General features: G+C 38.2%; 1 protein-coding gene and 1 long non-coding RNA gene across 4 annotated transcripts in view; one reads left to right on the forward strand and one right to left on the reverse strand.

Annotated features, from left to right (window-relative positions):
• CMSS1 (cms1 ribosomal small subunit homolog) overlaps nucleotides 1-21,529 on the reverse strand; it is a 229,784-nt gene that overhangs the window by 311 nt on the left and 207,944 nt on the right. For all 3 annotated transcript variants that reach the window (XM_042809998.1, XM_042809999.1, XM_042809997.1), the window contains exons 2-9: nucleotides 18,498-18,598; nucleotides 13,991-14,062; nucleotides 11,240-11,369; nucleotides 8,368-8,427; nucleotides 7,548-7,650; nucleotides 6,070-6,130; nucleotides 5,171-5,258; nucleotides 3,552-3,640 (exon numbers count right to left, since the gene is read on the reverse strand). In XM_042809998.1, the coding sequence (XP_042665932.1) occupies nucleotides 3,552-3,640; nucleotides 5,171-5,258; nucleotides 6,070-6,130; nucleotides 7,548-7,650; nucleotides 8,368-8,427; nucleotides 11,240-11,369; nucleotides 13,991-14,062; nucleotides 18,498-18,598 (704 nt within the window). The remainder of the gene's footprint in view (nucleotides 1-3,551; nucleotides 3,641-5,170; nucleotides 5,259-6,069; nucleotides 6,131-7,547; nucleotides 7,651-8,367; nucleotides 8,428-11,239; nucleotides 11,370-13,990; nucleotides 14,063-18,497; nucleotides 18,599-21,529) is intronic.
• Nucleotides 1,271-9,153, forward strand: LOC122155795. The gene is made up of 4 exons (XR_006167309.1): nucleotides 1,271-1,571; nucleotides 2,842-2,991; nucleotides 5,718-5,820; nucleotides 8,378-9,153. It is a non-coding gene; the product is annotated as an uncharacterized LOC122155795 (long non-coding RNA).

Here is a 21,529-nt window from a genome sequence, read left to right on the forward strand (position 1 = left end):
GCTAAACACCATGATTTTATTTATTTACTCAGGTATCTTACTGTAGAACTAGAAATTAAAGGAGAAGTTACCACACAAGGCCCTTAGCTCTACAATGGTTCCATTTTCCTAGAATCACAGGATATATTGAGTTGGAAGGTACCCAACAAAGATCACTGAGTCCAACTCCCAGCCCCAAACAGCACCACTCAAAATCCAAACCCCATGTCTGAGTGCTTCCAAAAGCTCCCAGAACTCAGTCAGCTCAGTGCCCTGGGCAGGCTGTTCCATGCACAGTGCTTTCTGGTGCAGACCCTGTCCCTCACCCCCAGCTGCCCTCCCCTGACGCAGCTCCATGCTGTTCCCTCAGGCCCTGTTGCTGTCACATGGAGCAGAGCTCAGCGCTGCCCCTCTGCTCTCCTCATGAGGGGCTGTAGGTTGCCATGCGGCCTCTCCTCTAACGTTTACTGTGCAGTCCTAAGGTACAACAACAGCTCATACAACACAGCTACACAGTAATTGGCACAGTTGATTAAACTTGGCAGAGCAAGAGATACACCCTGGGCTGCAAGATTTCTGTAGGATTTTACAGTGTATCAAGTGTTACCAATGAGTCCAAGGGTAGTCCTGCACTGTAACAGCCACACAACGTTTGTGGCTGAGACTCCTGAATGAAACTGAGCATTCAGGTATAACTAAGCCACATGCAAAGTACTTTGGTTTACACCATGGATACGACTGTACCTTACTGCTTATCTAAAGATCAAAAACAAATGTAAACAAGGGTAAGAATAGATGACATATTTCAGCAGGAACTGAAGATTTGCTCATCATGGCAAGCCTAGAATTTCCTTATAGCTTCATTCTTCCTGCTCGTGAATAACTTCTTTCTGAGCTTTCCTCAGGTTTATATCCTTCTGTGCACAAGAATGCGTTGTGTAAGAAAGTCTATCTAGACTTTCTTACAAACCCTTTTGCTTTAATAAAACCTGAAACTTGCTCAGTGCTTACATCGCTTCTAGAAGGAAATAATAAACAGTTACGCAAAATATTTGAAAACTATATGTGAATCTTACAAAAAAGTAATTTGAAGAGTTGAGACAGGTCTGTATTGTCATCAACCGCTAAAGAAAAAAACTCCAAAGAGAAAAGTTTGTCCTTCGGTCAGATTTGAAATTACACCATCAATTTTTATGTAAGCCTTTACAGTGTAGTGTAATTCAAGCTCATAAAAACAGAGCCCAGTAAACTCATTCATTCGACCTTTGGTTTCTTTGTGAAATTACTTCCTTCTCTCCTTTGTTTGCTTAGGATGAATGCAATGAAAGACAGAAAAACAGAAAAAAGAATCTAACAGCATTAATGAATGAGATATTGAGGCAACTGAAAGAGCACTGGTCATCCATCCAGTGAATACAATGGGATATAGGACTGCCATGGGGAAGGATTCGTGCATTTCTAAACATACATACACATTTCAGATTACACCACTCTGTATATTATTCTCCACTGAAGATGAGATGAGGACAGGAACAGCAAGTAGTTTGCACCTTCAAAATGAAGCAATGGATTTTCCCATGAGTAGACAAAAGGTACGTATTCTTCCAGCTGTTCCTGTTTTCTGCACATTTCATTATGCAGACAAGTCTATCTACATGAAAATTTAGCACTGTAACACCTTAAACATATAAAGATATTACTGACAAAACAAGATTTGCAATGGAAACGTGTCACAATGCCTTTTTTCCAATTCTAAAGCACAATTTTGCCTCCACAATTGATTTAGGATAAAGAAAAATAGAACATTGAATTGCCAATTTTCATGCTGGTGGAACTAAAAATCACCTCTTTGAGTAAACATACGACTATTATTATCATGCATTTGACAATACTTCTATAGATAGAAGAGTAAGATCCGCTGCTTACTGAGACTGTAGTTTGTATTTTAAGTTTGCAAGCTGCTAACATACCACTGTCTTCTACTGCATTAAGGTGCACTATTTCAAAAACATTAGCTGGATATTTTTTATTACAGATATTTCTTAAAAATAACTTTCAGGAATCTACGTGCTGTCTCCAGCAGGAAAAAAAAAGCTGTAAGGTACTCCACTTACATCGCCCAACATGTAAAAAATCTTTGTTTTAACTGAGGCAAGGGCAGATCTGAAGACTTTGCTGTAATCACATTCACTATTCTGTAACCAAATATAAAGGACCTATCCTTAGGTTAACACTATGTCCAAAAGTGTAAGATTCTTTCTTGGTTTTACCTGAAACTAAGCCTGGATATTGACTTCTATAATTTCATTGATGGTCATTTTCCCTTAACAAAATAGAGCCGAAGTCAATTTGACCTGTATTCCTAGGCAGACATGCCAAAATGCTGTGATGCCTCCTACAGAGAGCTGAACAAGATGTTTCAAACTTGCAATATCCCCAAATCAAATGTTAACAATATAATATTTATTTCTTTTTCAATGGATCACCTGTAGGATACTGTGCGTGTATTTATTTCAGCTGACTCACAAAAATCTGTCCCAGTGGCAGCAGCACTTGTACTACTCTCCTGAGGTAACATGCCTGTGAATGCAGGTTCTCTGGTGTTAAAAAACTTACAAATAAGTGCTAGCGCTGTACGAAAGATTCTCAAGCATTTACCACAAGAGGGAGCCTCAGTATGCAAAGCTGTTCTTTTCCCTGCTTCATTTTGGCAGTGTGTTTTTTGCAGGGTGCTTTATCCAAGATTATTAGAAAGTTGCATCTTTGTGTGTGGGGAGGGACTATAAAATACAGCACATTCAAAGATATAGGCAGGTGCAGAGTAGGAATAATGACTGACCATTTATTTCACTTGTGAAACAGCTTCCTATCTGCACGAATGGAAGCCTTTTCCCAGTATGGAATGCACATCAGCCTGTGAAAATGTATAGTGAAATGGGAGCTCTCTAGCAGAGACCACTAGAGCAATCCACCTCTTTCTGCTGGACACCAGCTGATGGCCCACAGCATATGGTAAGCATATCTTGTCATAGCAATTAATGTGGAAGTTGGATTACAGAATTAAAAACCATGGGGAGCTATCTTAAAAAAGAGTCTATGAATAATGGATGGTTCTACATAGTTTGCAACCTACCTCTTCTCAAAAAAGGAAAAAAAAAAAACAAAAAAAAAAACCTAACTATACAAAGTTATTTTACCCTCAGAGACCAATAAATGCCATCCAAAGCTGTATTTAGTTTTTGTGGAAACTTTTTTTTGCATGAAGTCCTCTTACTGAATTTCCCGGGAACAGGCAGAACAACTATTTAGCATAAACAGCAGAAATTCACAGCACAGCTGTATTAGTCACAGCTGTGACCTGTAACAACAACAACAACAACAAAAGAAACCAACTTCCTCAAGAGGTAATTTTGAGATCCAAGAGTACAGATTTTCAAGTGAAACAGTGACTTGTTTTTGCATTCCTAGACTGCTAAGTCTGCTTTACAGAAATAAATCCTTACTGACCAAGGCACTAGAATCAAAAGCACTGAGTACACAGAATATTATATATACAGGTGCTCCTACAATACCTCAGGGATATCCATCATCCTCCTTAGTTTCTGATCTCTCCAGTTCCAATCCAGAATAATATATTTTGTGGAGTTCAAACATAGGCCATCTAAAAAAGACAACATAGCATGTGCATATCAAAATTGTTTTCTATGTTTTACATCTTTTGCTGTCTGTTCCCAAAGAAACTAATCTTTGAACACTACATTTGTGCTTGGAAAACTAATGCAGTGACACTGCAAACTCCTTTAACCACATAATCCTATGCCTTTTTGAAAGATAAACACAAAAGCAGAACTGTTGCCAGGCTTGTCAGGAGCTAACATCCTGCCAGCACATAATTCCTCAAGCTTCCTCTTGATGAAACCACAAGAGTTGAATTTCCACAGCTTATGAGAAGCTGGTAAGTTACAAGGACCTTAGCCTGAAAAATCTTATTAATGTGAATTGATGGTGTTTAGGAATTTAAAGGATCAAGTGCTATGCGAATGTGAGTCCGGTCAGTGGTGCTGTTGAAGGATTCCTTCATTCTCCAAACAAATTCTGTTGAAGGAAGAAGGTCCTTTCTGAACCTGCCCTCCAGTATTTCTCCTATTTTTCCCTGGTCTTCTACAAGCTGTCCACAGTTTTTCATATCACTTTTTACTCCTCTCCATTTTTCAGTGACCTAGCACTGCAACACTAAGCTGTCAAAAAAGGATTAGACACCTTGTGTCCCTACATGAGTTACATGGTAATATGCCAAAGTGTTGAACAGCAACAATTTATCATTGGTGAGGGACATAGCAAAAAAAAAAAAAAAAAAAAAAAAAAAAAAAGCTATTCCTGTACCCCACTGGAAGGAGCTTTAGAGTTCAAATCTACAGGCAGACCCTAACCAAGAAATCATAGTTGGGGAAAGGCAGTGCTTAGAAAGAGAAATGGAAAGAATTGCCTAATCTTGTCATTTTTGTTTGTTTTAATTTGTGCACGTGGTGACTACTGAGTAAGTAAAACTGGAAAGAGAAAAGGACATTTATATATTTGATTTTATCATGCACAAATCATAACTAAAATCAGCAAGCAGATCTTGTCCACCCCATACAAAAATTTATGCTGAGCTCAGAGTGACATATGATACGACGACTTCCTTCTGATTTACTTGCAGTGTTTGGTTTCCTGGAACTTTAAATCTTACATGATGGTTTTGCAATCATTTTCAAGTCAGCATAAATCAGTATTCCTGCCAAAGGAGGAAGTCCTCCACCTTAGCCTGTTCATTACCTGATTTTGTGTGCATGCTGGTTTTGTTTTAATTGGGATCAGTTCTAATTGGGATCAGGTCACTGAGCTGCCAAACATACCCTTGTGCTAGAACAAGAGACAGGATGGGGTGACTAAGTGGGTACTGATTGTGTGAGAGGCACTACTTTGCCCTTCTCTTGTAACACTGATTTATTCCAGCTTAAAGTGTTTATTAAATCAACTGTTATTAACTGACCTCATTCTGACTGACACAGAAGAGGAAAAGCAAAACTGCAGAGCTTAGTTCCTAAATCTATGGACTCATACCAACCTAAGCACTTCAAAAGCTAAGTCTCACTTCCTCTGAGATCAAGTGTAGGATAACCCATTGATAAAATCCTCATTTTTCTCCTACCTTGCTCTACCAGTGCTTTTATCCTCCCAGGAGTTCCAACTCCAATGTGGAACACACCTTTCTCCAACATATTCATCTGTTCTTTTATCTGATTTGAAGAAAGACAAACCACAGTGAAACCACAATTGTTTCAAATTTCTTCTCAAAGAACATCTCCAGGCTGGAAATAAATCCAAGATTATGCAGTATCTCTTTCTAGACTACTATCAAGTAACAAATGCTTTTCATTTATCAAGCTATCAAGCTATCAAGCTGATCTTCTGGGGAGAGCATAACAGTCAGCAGGGCATCACAATTCTTTAGAATATTTTCAGTTTTGAATAACTGCAATTGCACCAACTATTTCTGGAAGTGAGAACAGTAGGTTTTCTTCTGTATTTAAACAAATTCTCTGTAAATATTTGGGAAACTGACAAATCTGACTTAGATCAAAACTCCCTCAAGATGGTGACATTGGAAAAAATGAAATAAAGCAAGTGACATTTGTGTTTGACAGTATTTATATCAAAGGCTAAATTTCCACTCATTACTTCCCATATTCCCACAGTTTGTGCTTTCCAGCACGTACGAATACTGGATAACTAGACAATTTCATCAGCATGTGCAAATGTGGATGCTTTTACAAATGCGTGAGTCTTCAATTTAAACAGGTAAAATACATTTGAATGAGCATGTCACAGCAATGTGGAATATCTTTAACACATAGCAAATGAATAAACATTTATACTCCGCACAGGATTTTGCCAGAATTACTGGAGATGGTATTTGGCTAGGTTTCTCCAAGAATCAAAACCTGAAGAAAGAAACGCTAAAATGAAAGGCACTGTTGTTAAACGTATTAAAAACATGGTTTGACACTAGTTAGTTCAGTTCTTCTGTCACTTTTGCAGCTTTCTTACCTTTATGTGCTTTGCAAACAATTTCAGAACTCTGCAGTCGCCTTTAAATACTGTCATTGACCTAGAAATAAAAAGAAAAAGAAGAAGGAAATGCAAGTATCAGGGCTGAGATTAAGACCACACAGGAGGAAAACAAAACTAGCCAGGATTTCTCAACATACTTGAGAGACACAGTTCCCCTAGTGACCCACACTAGTACTGTGAACACTACGTATGGTCTCCCTTCATTATTTGCAGTGATAAACAACTGGACAAATACAATAGCAGATATCACTAGAGGGCAATATTGCTTAGATAGCTTCTCAGATAATGTTGAATAGTTACAGCTTGTGCTTCCACAACTAACAGTTCAAAACTGACTAATCATCAAATTGTAATTAAAAACTGCTCTGTTACTGACATATAGGCATCAACAAACATATGCATGCAGGCAAAGGAAAGAGCTGTGTGTGTATGGATGAATGTACATTTTAAAAAATCTTCCTGAAGCATGGCTGCTGGGAAAACCTAGCCTGCCACATGTTTTCCTGGTCAGATTGTCCAAATTCCAGAGGACCAAAACTCATTAGTCTGAAAACCTGACTTATTCTTTTGATGCTCTATTTGAGTATGCACTAAGAACTCCATGTTCTGTATTAGTCAAGGAGGGGACTACACAGTCAGTATTTATGGAATGTCATTTAAGATACTTTCCTCTGCATGCTTTTTGTGGTGAGCCAAGTTTTCAAACTTCTCTTGTGCAAGGCTAAAGGTTATATACAAGTATACAGACAAACAGATTCTAATATCTGCATACAGGAGCTGAGCACTACAGGCACATCTACGACATCAATGCTTTTAAGTGCAGCATAAACTTCTCAACTCTTGCTTGTATGTTGTACAGAAAGATAATCTTAGGAAGCAAGGTCAAGACACAGTTGACAGACACGAAATCTCCAAGGTATACGTTAATTCATTCAGTCTTTTGTTCAGTCTTTTGGAATGGACGTTCAGTCTTTTGGAATGAATAGGGGAGGAGAGAGAGGAAAAAGGAGACATGGACACAGATACGGAGGCACTCAGGCCAGACACATACATTGCCATTTGAGGCTATGCAATGCTTTGTTTCATTGCTTTTGGTGCTATCAGCATCATGGCCTTACAGTCATGACTTCTACTGCTGATTAGGACGCCTTGTGGGTTTACTTTGTTCCCACGTATAACACGTTGCGTGTTCCTCCCAGATTGGTTACACTTCAGTTTTGTTTTTCAACAGAAACAGTGCTTCCATGCAACTGAACTACTAAGTGTTACTTTAGGCTAAAACCAAACACCGCACTCCCACAGTTTAAAGCAGCAAGGGATATTGCATCAGTTTCAGTCAGTAAATTTGTTGGCTAGCAAAGAACAGTGTCCCAGTTTTGCCTTTATGTCTGTGGTTCCAAGACAAAACCTCTGACTGACAGCCAACCTCAGCAAAACGTTTGCTATCAACATACTTCATGAGTTCCAAGGAACGAAGGGCAGAACTGCAGATAACCAGCATCACCACTGACTTCTTCTCCTTGTGGTTTTTACGGAATTTTGCCCACTTAGGACAGACTGAAATGAAAAAGGCCACATACACAGTCAGAGAAAGTACTACTTATATACATGCCACAATTTTATATTACAAGAGTACATGATGAATGGTAGCCAGCAACAAGAACACACATGCTGACTCCTATGAGGTCTGGATCTCTGGCAACACTGTTACATTTAGTCACGGCTGAGAAACTGGAAAATAAAACACCCAAGATAGATAAAATACAGATATGTTATAATGCTGCACAAATTAGACAGCATTAAAAATAAATATTTGGTTAGGTGACATGCCCACTGTCTTCATTTGACACATATGGTAATTTGTACCAGGTAAAACCAATTCAAACATTTACCAAACCAGGAGTTCTCTACAAGAGAGAAAATAATTCTCTTGGTTCAAGTAAGGAGGCAGTGGCAAAACTATTACTGTAAGATAATACATATCTACTCAAGAAGCCACAACAAACAACTTATGACAAATAATACGACAAATAGTTTGAAGAAACTAAAACATTTAGGTCCAAAACAAAAGTTATTTTGTAAAACAAAACAAAACACCTCTCATAGAACAAGCAAGCAAACAAACGAAAAAAAAAAAAAAAGTCACCACCCTGGAAATTATTAACGACACATAATTAAAAATATTTGAGAGTGCAGATAAAAGCTGTAATAATAGCACATAAATAATGTTTTTCATACAACTTTCATTTCATCCAGACCAACATTTTAACTTACTTTCTTTCAGGTATGAAGAAAAACTGTGGGTGAGGTCATTGGCTGGCAAAAAGCAAGAATCTGAAAACATAAAGGAGAAAATATTTTTGTTGATGTATTTTTAAGAACAGAAAAATAGAGCTTAAATGTGTGCAGCACAGTTATTAGTTAATTACATTGATGAAATCATATGCGTGTTAAAATTCATCATCAATAAATTACTTTTTGTGAAAAAAGACTCAAGAACACCTCATTTTACTGAGGCTTTAAATTGGGTAAGTCAACAAGGGTAACACCTTACCACCCATTTACAATTCCTCCATTTTATCCTACCATTAAATTCTGAACACAGGGCTGCCTAAGGGTGATCACATGCTTTAAAACAATTTTCCATATTTTTTTCTTTTTTACCACAATCAAGCAAAGGTTTTAGCCAAATGTGTAAATGCAAGAACCTACCAATAAGTGAGATACTGGCCACTCATCCGTCAGTGAGCTGGCTTCACTTTCTGGTCTTGCATATTGTGGCAATTTACCTATAAGTACTAGCCACAATAGTAGCACCTATATTGCATTGTGACTCCTGTTCTCATTTCCTATGGATTGCCTATCTTTTACCTATGCCATTAGGAAGTAAATCTGAAAAGGACCATAGATGACAGACATGCTATTTGCCTTTAAGGTCCGTTATAGGGGCAACAAAAAAAGACAACGTCCTAACTAAGGTAGGAAAGTTCTTTTCTCTAGTGCCTATATAGAAAAAGTAGGTTCTTAAAAAGTTGATTCAAAGTAGATGGCCTGAAAACTTGCCATAGCTGTTATAGGTCTTTTGCCTGATGGAACAATATTCTCCATCATAGCATTAACAACCCCATCTTTGGGGACTCACATATTTGCTGCCATTTTGCATGAAGCACTGCACCTCAGAGTTCCTCTCTCTGGAATGAGATGTTTGCTGATACATTTTAACTAAATTAAAGAGGTTTCCCTACACATGCTATTTATCTTCATGTGGATGGCACACTGTGCTAATGCTGGCACTGTCAGTCCATGGTTTCTACCAGAACAGAGAGTGTGACAAACCTGGCTTGTAGCTGGAGCCTGCCTGTATAGTTTCTTGAGAATAACCACTTTCCATCACTATATCCTTCGTTTAATTGGTGTTGTCTTGCCAAAAACTTCTATTTTTCCCCAATCCTTTCTATTAAAACCAAAGATTGACATTTACTGGGGCTTCAGCTCCAAAGGAAGTTGAATGTGTACAACTGAAGCATCAACAGCTGATTTAATTTTTAAATTATGTTTAAGAGATGCTTGTGATGCTGGTGGGGAAGGGCAAAGACTGGCAGAGTATCATAAACATTTGGTGGTAAGAGGAGAACTGTAATCACCCACCATAGTCCTTTTCCCTGGTGGACAAAATACATTAGCTGTTGTTTTGCTGTTCTGAATATACTGACATTATTGACTAAACAATTCAGAAGGTGTTTTCTAAAGCATATGAGCATCAGTTACTGACTTTTCATCAACACTCCAGCAAAACTGAGTATTAACAACTTTTATTTAAAATTTCAGAAAGGGGGGAAAAAATTCACAGCTTCAGCATGCAGCAAGAGATCATGCTGCCTATAAGCCCGACCTTCTGCACTGTGTCAGTTAACAAGAACACACAACTCTAAGTACTTGCTTATTTGCTCAGTGCTTTGACGTGAATGACTTGACAGCTGTAGAAGTTTAGTGAACTGCTTGGCTTCTCAGCCTCCAACTCCCAGCACAAAAAGAAAGATTAAAAAATCCCCATCCAACCCAAGAGCCATGTGGAAATGGATCACTTCACTAACCTAAACACCTCTTTCAATAAGAAAGAAACCAAAGCAATTTATTATTTGCTAAATCTCTACATGCCTAGAAATATTTAACATAAGCTTTTGAAAGCAATCTACATGGGGACTTCTCCAGGTTTTCTTGATTCAATAAGAAAGCTGAACCTGGCCCAAAGAAATAAGGAAAGGTCAACATAGACTCGTGATCCTAAAGAGAAGCATATTTATTAGAAAGCCAAGCTTAAACACTAAAAGAGAGAAAGCACTGCTGGGCTAGAAGGGTGCTAGTTTAGGGATAGGTCACCTACAGTTCAAGAAGTATTAATATGTGCAGATTTGTTACCAGACAGTTTGTTCTTCACATGCACTCTCAACAAATAATGGAATAGTGCCTAGAAAATGACAGTGCCTCTTCATCTCTAGAGTAGGAGGCAGAGAACATTGCTTTAATCTCTAATGCAATCTCAAGCTGACAGACAGAAGCTACCCCTGCTCTCTCCTGCTTTGACTTTTCTGTCATTAGCTTTGAACTGGAGACAGAGTAAAGGAAACCAAGAGAGTCAGAGTCATGGTTAAAACTTGTTCATTTTCAACTAGGACCAAAACTACCACCTTTTTTTCCATGCCACTCCCTGAAAATCCATTGTGTTCAATATTTCATAACCACACCAGAATCACGTTTTGTTATTTCTTTGTCTACTCCTCTCAGTCTTCCTATTACACATCTGGGTAGACATGGATAATCCCAGAAATGAAATATATTTTCACAGTTTTTCTCAACCAGCATCATGGAACATACTAATTAGGAATCTTACAATTTCTAGTAGAAAAGCAAGCTTCTAAAATTAATACCTTTTTATAATAAGACACATTCTTACTCGGATTTGTTTCAAAGAAATTAATGCCTCTTCTTAGAAGCAAAGTAATAAATGGTATATACAAACATTTCAATAAAAGATTACATCTCACAAAGCCTGTCCCAAAAGTCTCCTTTTTTCCTACAGAAAAACAACTTATTAGCCCCATGGAAAAAAAATAAATATACATATATATAATACAGGACAAGTTACCTGGCAGCTTTAATTCCTCTATTTCAATCACTGAACGTTTTGTACCAAAATGTTGACTAAGCAGATTCTGTAGATCCTCAGGGACACCAGGTTTTGGAGGAGATTTTTCCAGAACATCAGAAATTTTCTTCTAAAAAGACAAATAACAGCATATGTTATATCTATCATATCTGTTCTTAGCACAGATAACAACATTGTAAATAAACATTCTTCCATAACTTCATACAGTGAATTGCATTAACAAAAGCCTGACTAAATAGGTCTTTAACAGGACATGATTCCCACTGTCTTTAGTGATAACACAGACTTCAGGATAAAGCTCAGACACTTTGACACAATGGCCTGGGACCCTGAAGACAGAAACTCTTGTTCACTTACCTAAAACATTGCTGTAACAAAAACATAACTGAAAAACACTTTTGTGGGTTTTGCTGTTGAAGCAGTTTGAAAATTGAGTTTTCTCATCATTTGTTTTAATTTATTGTCCTTAAAGCATTAATCATAGAAATCAAATAATACCTTAAGACAGCTATATTTTAAGTTAAACAGGGTAACTATCCATCTCTTTGGGAAGAGAAGATGGTTAACTAGATTCACAATATACATTATCACAAAACCCATAACAAAAATGAGTTTAAAGCTCACCAAACCAGAAATCAAGCAGAAGGAGTTCAGCAGCTGTTTTACTCTCCCAAAACACCTGATTTTTCAAACCTAACTAGTATTTTGAGCTTGGAGAAGAGTTCATAACAATTATGCTTTATGCCTTAGAACGTTAGCAAGTAACAGGTTTGAATTTTCACTAAAAAGAAACTGTTATCATATTTTTTAACATAATTAAATTGGATGATAAAGGGAGAACAGCCCAGGATACCCATTATCTGAATGATCTGTCAGCATTTAAGAATACAGCAGATTTTCAAGGATAGAGACATTCTGGAGAGAACAGCATGGATCTGAAGCCTTTCTTATTCTCACTGAGAAATTAGTCATTTGTGAAAGGACAGCTTGCAGTTTCTCAGCTGCACAAGCTAAACTGAACTTGCTGTCATATAGATGAGTAGGAGTATAAGCCTAGAAGTGAAGAGCAGAAGGACAGCATGCTTACAACAGAGCATCTGTTGTGAGGAAAAGTGATCCTGCAGTGAGACAAAGTGGGCTTGGAACCACTTTTAGCAGCTGTGGAGGGGTGGTGGGTCACTGCAAGGCTTATATTCTTCTAGGTTGACCTTTGGTGTGGTCCAAAGGTTGATCTATGGTAACTGGAAGACTCTCCTGTGGACTTCCAGCTGGTTGGCTTCTCTGGTACCTGAATCTGCAATATTTCTTCTCAAGCTTCACCACCATTTGACACTCACATTTTTCTGCCTTGCAACAATTGCCTCTCCCAGGCATGGCCACAGGCCACCTACAGAACACGCAGCTATTGCATGAGGTCCACAAATGAGCTCCTTCTTCGTTATTCCTAGCAAATATAAAAGGCAGAGTCCTAAGGAGAAATGTTCTTCTCCAGCTCCAGCTTGTTCAGTGACCTGCATTTGGGAATCATTGGTTTAGCAGACAATAACACAGAAGTGCTGGGCTCATTTCACTTGGTAACTCAGTGCAAGCTGTCACTCCTCAGGACCATTATGTCATTTACTGGGCCACTTGATTCCTCCAAAAAAATTATGGTACTCTTGAGAGGAGAAGCCTGATACTAATGAGAAAGTCCATAAGAGTAAGGACACCTGAACAAACTCTCTTCCTTTGAGGAGAGCTATGGGGAAATGGTCCTAACACAGGAAGTTTTACTATTTTTCTTCCAATTTGTTCCAGATGCTTAAAAGCAAAGGTGTTTTTTGTGTTTCTCTTTTTTCTTTCTTTTTTTGTTAGTTTCCCCCCTCCCCTCCTTTTATTTAGTGAGAAGAGTTTGATTGGAAACAATGGATCAATCTGACAAATATTTCCTGATGCATTTGCTAACAGGCTGTGTACATCATTTCAGAGGCCTAGCCTCAGTGAAACCAAAGATGTAATCAAATGCTTGTTGTTTGCCTAGGAACAGGGTCTTTTTCCTAGGGCTGCTGCACCATTCTCTGGTGGAATGCTTTCACTTGGCTGAAGTGGATCAAGCTCCATGGTCACTTCTGTCAGAGCTGCTTTGAAGGCTAAATTCAACTCTGCCCATTCACCGGCTGATTAAGAGGCCTGACATAACCTAAAAAAGCCACCCTTGTGAGGGAGCCAAGTACTTAACACAGGCTGTCCCAAAAGATAATTAACTTGCCTAGTGCCATATTATTTCCATCTAGACAGCAGACTGTTTGTTGTTGAGTGAAGATGGAGCACAGCCAGACGGTCAGCCCAGAGTATTTATTTATATACTTATGCCAGGAGAAGAGGGAACAAGGGCAGTTCTTGGTGCAAAGGATGCTGGAGCCTGTTCACACAGCTGAATCAGGGCAGATGCTGCAGAAACTGAATTGCCATCTTTGCCAATTTCATTTTCCTGGTGTGCCACACCTGCAAGGTGGGTATAAATAACGCACAACCCTTGTGAGGAGCATAGGCACAATTCTGCAGTTCAGTTCATGTAATGAATGGATAATTTGACTGAAGTCATAAAAGTGGGGATTTTTATTCTTCTCTAAAATAAAGGCTGCAACACTACGTAGCTTCACACAGCAACAAAGTTGACCCAATTTGGAATCCCACAGCAGCAGGCACACCCACTGCCCAGTCCCCAAGTACACCTCAGGGCACTCATACCTTCTTTCGCTTCTTTGCTTTTAGAGTGCTCCCTGGTGTTTCTTCAGGCTGACTTAGAAAACACTCTGTAGGCTGCAAAACACATTTTAAAAAGAAGTAAAAAAGAAAGTTTCAGTATTAGATATCACCTGGGGAAAATAAAACATCACCACAGGGAGGCAAGAGAAAACACAGGAATGCTAGGCAAGGGAAAAAAACAAAACCAAACCTTCCTACCTGTAGAAAGGTTCAATTTCTTACAACGCCCTATATCTGGAGTAATTCTGGAATTGAGATTTATGTTATTGTAACCAAGAGAAGAATAAAAGAACAGAACGCTGAAACACACCGGTTGTAGACATGCTTCCAGAAGATGGTGAAAAGCAGCTTTGATAAATTAGAAAAAAAAGGAAAACATGAAGAAAATATTTCAACAACCATATACTTTTAATCTCTATTACTGTGCATGATCATTTTTCTAAATTTTTCCAGTAACACCTTAAAACAACCAGCCTCGTGCGAGCTTTCAGATGGTGCAAGATACCATGGAACTGAGTGACAATAAATGGAAAATATCAATATTCTGAATTTCCTTTGACATTTGCAAAGCAAAATTTAGGAAAACGTGTTTCAAATTTGTTCTGCTCCATTCTTGCTTTGCCTCCTCATAACAGACAGGGTCAAATATGCATAAGAAAAATACATGTTGCATTTCAGAATAATCTTCATCCAACACATGTTGCAATTATTAACCCACTTTTGTTCCTGAGCAAGCAGGCTGAAGTGATCCATTTGTAAGAGTCCCTGCTCACATAAGCCAAGGTTAGGATTTCTCTGAAAGACAAACCAGAAGGAATAAGGCACAGATTTATAAGCACAGCAATTCTCTTTCCTTCTGAGGGATGTCCACTTTCTGGTAACACAAATGAGTCTGTATTATAAAAACTTTTTAACTTAATAGGTGATTTGCCAAAGTGAAAGGGGAAAATGAACTTCAAGAAAGAAATCCTTGATACGAGGATGCATTTGGCTGGAAAAATCTGCTTCTGTAAGAAATAGTGAAGACGACTCATCACAAGAAGCATTAGAAAAACTCAGAGTCCAGTAGTGCTCCCGGGGGTGGGCCTGGAGGAAGAGAACGAGCAGAAAAGAGTCTGATCAAAAGCCAGAGAAGCTGCTCCTTCATTCCCTTTTCAGGGCAACTACAGCAGGGCCAGAGAAAAATTAATAAGAGGTTCAGAACAGCTGAGCCCCTCTGAGTGCTTCCTGTGCTGCTGTCACAGCAGGAGGGCCCTTCATAATCACTTGTTCTACATGAGCCTGGCCAGCATGTCTGTGCCTCTCCAAATCCACTTTCCTATCTTCCCCGCTTCCCCTGATAACTCAGATATAGCAACAAGGGAACCACCATGCTCCTTGCAAACAAATGACCTATTGATTGCTCCTGTTTACTGTGCTGTGTGATACAGAGTCATGCACTTGCTGAAGCAGTAGTTATGTATAAAAGCAGCTCTGAAACTCTCTGAGGCTTGAAATGATACTGAGGAATTACCACAGCAGATGTGGCTGTGGGGACTAAATAGAGCCAGCGAAGCACTTGACAGGGCTGGAATATAACACAGCCTGGATCAATAAGAACTTGTGACAGGGACGGTATCTTGCCATAACAAGTAAAGACTTGTCCCCACTGTTTTGCCAGGAATAATCAAAGAACTAACTGCAAGCACAAACTCACTTCATTTAGAAAAAGTGCTTCAGGATTAATGTTTCATGATTTATATATATCTCTGTCCTGTCTTAGATTCTAGTGGTTATAAGAAGAACACCATACATTTCTTTGTTCCTAGCCCTGCTGTTAGCATTCCCAGACATTGAGACTGAAGCACAGCTACATTCTGCCTTAAGTTCCTGATCTATCCTTACGTATTCCAGCTGTCCAAGACACTTGAAGTCGACTTGCCAGGTGTTACTATCATAAATTCCACGTTTGACATTAGATTTTATGCAGAGAACAAGCCTGTGAATTGATTTAGTCATGACATACTATCAAGAAACCAAAAAGCTAAAAAATGGGCCAACCTGAATCTCTTTCTTCCCATAGAATATGATGGATCTTTATCCTAGCTAACATCATCACTATTTATGACCTTTTCAGTATAAAGAAAAAAAGCCTTGTTCACTTTGAGCCCATTTCTTCCTTTACGTGCTGTATGAACTGTTTTATATAAATCTCCAACTCCATGCAAGCTCCCAACCTGTATATATGTAAAGAAGGAAAAAAAATAACAGAGCTGAAAAATAATTTATATGAGAAACAAAATTTTCTGACTAGAAGCCTTTCATTCAAACGCTTAAAAGTGTCATGGACTGGTTTCTTCTCTGATGACAGTGTATAGCCCTCTCTTTCAACTGCAACTGAAGCACACAGCAGGCTTGCTTCCTCAGAAAATCATGTTAGGACTCAAAAATCCCTTCTTCACAGCAACATATATAGGTATTTAGGCATGGCATGCTGTTAGCAAGTCCTATTCAGACATTAGAGAAAAATAAACTTCACGGTGGTGAATGGCTGTAAATCTACGTGTCTTTGATGATCTGTAGTCTAAAATATTTAAGTATCTGATCTAACTGAACTTCTGACCCTTAACCAAATATTAGCTGCCTACCTACTCATGCAATAGTTGTTTGCATGGCACCCTTAGGAAAATGTCATTTACATGCTTTTCTTATGCAAGACACAAAGCAGACAACCTGCTGGTTTTTGACATGGCTCCCCTGTGCTCTGTGTTTTTATGCTATTTTTATGTGGAAGTTCTTAAAATGCAGAAAACAGGAAATTTATGCTGAGACCACTGATTTATGAACTAAAATGTCATAAATTCCTTGTTTGTTAATCATAGACAGAACATAAAATATTTCCTGTATTATATTTCTAACACAACTTTTTTCTTAAGAAGTTGCCAAGTTACTGGAAATTCAAATGTAAAGTGAAAACATTCTTGCATGTGTGTGAAAGTTTACATTCTAGGTCAGCCATGTACTCTGACTTTTGGAGCCTGTGACAAAGTAAACACATCAATGCTCCATTCAGATTGGAGACAAATTATTCATCTCATTGCAATTCTGTGGACAGTCTGCAGAATGGAAACATAAATGTTCATAATTCTGTTTGGTTGTCTCCTGACTGGCTTTAACACGCCAAGACCACTGCAGAATAGCTTCCAGCCTGTGAATAAGGCAGAAATGAGTGAGTAGGATAGACTGCTAGAAGAACTGAAACTACGAACTACTAGTTTCCTTTAGAGAAAGCTTGTAAACCCAAACTTTGCAAGAGTTTTGCTCTAAAAGATATGCAACAACACAGGCAACTGAGCTCCCAAAAAATCATTGCCTCCAGTTTTATTGTTAAACATCAACTTAGAATGTTCCAAAACACAGACCAATGTTCTTTATATTACCGAAAGAGTTGAGGCAGGAGGCCGACTGCAGCTGAGCAGACCCAGTCCTCCTCAGCAGGGTAATCTGTGTCAGAGATCCTTTCTAATGTTCTCACAGAATGGGCAAAGCAACTCCTCCAAAAAAAAACCCATCTTTACTTTGTTCTAAATACATAAGTGAATGTAGTTGCGATTTAAAAAAAAAAAAAAAAAAAGTTCCATAGGCATCCTCACTGAGTTGAATTCCTTGCATTTGATGTTCAGATAAGGCATATACAAAGGCTTTCTCCTATATTACTTAGTTTTCTCCTTCCTGATCAAAATGTGGAATCAGTTGAGACATTTGACTCATTTCACCTTTGGTCTCTTTGGAAAGACACCAAAACATAATAAGTACTACACTTCTCTGTTACTAAACAAAGAACAGAGTTACAAAGGATTTTCATTTGGGCTATTGGCTAGGCATCATACAGTGAATTTACTACTGACCTAGGGTCTAAATTAATATCCATACTCTCAAGGAGAGATAGTCTCCAATGTCATTTTACCAACTTGACAGCCATTCAGTCTATACTACTCAACGATACACGGAAGGCAGAAGAAATTAACTTTCAAACAAGAGACTCCTTGAAATAAGCTGAGGTCTAGATAATTCTGTCCTGCTAAAGCGATGCTGACTGACAAAGACCTTGCTGCCATTTCCTGGATATATTCTGTGTAAAGCAAAACAACATTTAAGACACAGCTTTGAGGACTTTCCGTGTGCAGGGAAAGGGAAAAGATAAGGGCAAATATAAGGGGAAATATAAAGGGAAAATATAAGGACATAGTAGCACTACTCAGGCATTTATCAGTAGGCATTCTCTTAGCTGGAGACAATCATGGCATCAAACAAAAGCTATTATCAAAATGCACTTGGAGACCACTTCCAAATAATGCAAAAATAATTAAAAAAAATATACAAAAATCCTATCATATGATCAGATAAGGCAAAAAGTGAAGAAAATCATCCTTTTATAGTGAATCAGCGGGGATTACATTTCACTTGCAATATCATCTCTATGGTCTACACAACTGCTAAACTTACATACCTGTTTTCTTTTCTTTGTCACGGCAGGTTTGGAATCAGGACCTTTATATGTTGCTGTCTCATCACTTGGTTTTTCAATTGATGCTTCATCATCCGAAGCATCTAAGGAAAAAAAAAATGGAGCTTTCATTTATGTTTTTCACTCATCTTCTATTTTTGCAATTAAAAAATAGGAGTAAGATCTTCAACTGCAATATTTTCAAAATCATATAACCTTAAGATTAGCAGTAAGTACAGCTGGAATGGAAAATTTTATCATTTTAGAAAACTAGTATTTGAAATTTATTTTAAGAGAAGTTCCAGTTTTTGCTTCCTCTTCAAAATGCTTAATCTTGCAGGATATATTTCTGCATCCTTCTAGCATGTTGTATAATCAGTGCCATCTGCAGCTACCATCACAGGTAGAAAATGTGTAATCTATCCATAAACCTACGTGAAATAAACCTGCAGTGAACACTGGAAGAAGATGTTTCTGAAGAGCTCCAGGACCTCAAACTCCATGACATCTCTCTGAGTTATTCCTGAACAAGTTAAATACAATCTTTGATCTATAGCTCTGTACTTATGTAGTTACAGCTCTATGGGCTGTTGGATCACTGAGTAGAATACATAATTCCAGTTAAATGTGCTGATATTCCTTTTGGAGTAAGTCATCACCTTCTACAAGGAGAAGTCTTGCAGATGGAGGAAGAAAAAAATCACCTCTCACCAATGCACACACACACACAAATAACACAGAAAACACCCCAACTTCCATCTAGAATTTCAGAACGCCTGACACCTGATTATCTGCAAGAGGAAGAATTCTAAGATCTGCATAATCTCCTACTGTTTAAAAAAATATATGAACATTTTCTGTAAGCACATTTTAAGGTAAAGGCACCATTCCCACAGTTTAAGCAAAATGTCCACAACTATAAGAAATTCTTATGTTCTGAACAAAAACTATTGAAATTAAAATGTCTCCACTCATACTCTTATTCACCTGTTTTGTCTACAGAGTACTTTAGGGAAGAAAACTGTACACACGGACACATCATCTGTTTAACTGAATAATTAGAATCTGGAATATTTCAACTTTTCCTTCCCCTTTGCTGGATTTAGTGATTCTTCAGACTACCCATATGCTGAAGTTGGAAGCTGTCAATTCAAAGATAAAGTTATTTATTTTGAATAGGAACAGTAAAATTCCATAAGCATCACACAAAGTATGGAAGATCTGACTACCAATTATTATATAACGCCTGTGCAATCACTAGCAGTAAGCAGAATAAAGAGAAGGCCAGAGGACGAGTAACATAAAATCAACAATGGCCATAGCTTCTAAAATCCATAGTGGTAACAAACTCTGTATATAAATCTGCCCAGAAAATGGTGTCTTGCAACTGCCATTCCTTATTACACTTTGAAAAGCTTGAGTCACAGTCAGCATCCTAAAATGGAGTTATGATAGCTTTTAAGAGTTTTCAAAAGTTTGAGAACTTAAAGCTAGCAATCAGAGAAAATCAGTGAATATTTTAGCAGGTTGGGTGCCATTTATCATGAGATCTCATTTGATATAGATTAGATTCTTGGCAAACTGCAATAGATTTAGAAAGACAGTGGCATTAGAGAAAAAAAAATTGTAAACAGTCTATGACCACAAAAGTATAAGACCCCATGTGAGGCAAGTTGCTGATGGCAGAGGAATAGCAGGGATGTCCCTCATGTTAGCCCCTGCCATAGGCTAGTTGTAACATCAAGGTGTCCCTTACATAGCTGCAAAGTCCTGTCCTCTGAGGGAAGGAACGGAGTCAGATTGACTGAATTACTGAGCTGCCATTTAGATCATGAGCAAGAAGACTGATTGCCTCTTCGCAGTAGTACTACGGCCACTTCTGCTGAAACACGGCTGTTTCTGTTCCAAGAGTGTCCAGCAGACATCAGCTGAAGGAATAAGATTTTCTGAGAAAGTTTATTAGCTACTAGAATTCAAAAGGAGAAAGCATTCCAAAGCCTACTCCTATTTTTTATTTTTTTAATTCAATTTTATCAATGGTGACATGGGTTTACTTCAATATAAATTATTATAAATCTATTGTTAATACACTCCACCAATGTATTTAGTCCTGTACACAGGGCAGCAGGTGAAGATACAAATTTGAAGATTTCTTTCTTATGGTAGAGCTCAAACATCTGTGGCTCCAGACTGGGATTTTACTTTCTCTCCTTCCAAGGAGCCTGATGCTCCTCTATCACATATCTCTCTGCACAACACCACCTTCTTCCCCATGGTCATCCCCTTCCAAAGTCTCTGAGCACGTGAATCTTTTGTCACTATGGAGTCTCAGGTATTCATCAGAAAAAGCTCAAAAATTGTATCATCCTTCATACTCTTGAAAGTTCAAAATGCGTCTTGGTCACTTAGTGTTATTGCTCTGCTTGATCAAGGGCTTGTTTCCTTCTATGTCACCCTCTTCCCAGCAAATTGCTTATGCTGTATTTTGGTAGAGCAGCTTCTGGGTGTGAGAGTCCATTGGAGACTTTCATATAATATAATTTCATATAGTTTCATATATAATTTCATTTCAATTTATAATTTCATATAATTCGTCTGTCTCTTCTGACCTGACTTGAAGAGATGCTTGAGAGGTGTCACCTTTTATACATACCAGTTCTGCAGTCTTGAAGTCCTGGCTGCGCTCCATCCAAACAGGCTGTATATAGACCATTAAAATGAAGAACACCCAGGAGATCAGAACTAGTCCCCCTCTTTGTCCTTGCTCATCCCTACTTGAGCCTCAAACACCATTTCTAAGTCTATCCATCCATGTCTCATTGAACTGAACTGCTGAGACAGCTCTTTCTTAACCTATTCACTCCACATTGGAAATAAATGAGAGCAGCATTAAACAACTAATGGAAAAATGTCTGGGATCTTTAGGCATTCCTTTTTAAAACCCACTTGGCATGTTCTGAAAGGCAAACAGGGGCAGCCTAAGTTTTAAATAACCTCTTCTCTTTCTCATAACTAGAAGATACACTGCTGGTAAT

The sequence above is a fragment of the Centrocercus urophasianus genome, unplaced genomic scaffold (genome assembly GCF_019232065.1).
Source record: "Centrocercus urophasianus isolate 14NV4802_14NV808 unplaced genomic scaffold, USGS_Curo_1.0 seq_12, whole genome shotgun sequence".
Classification (NCBI taxonomy): domain Eukaryota; kingdom Metazoa; phylum Chordata; class Aves; order Galliformes; family Phasianidae; genus Centrocercus; species Centrocercus urophasianus.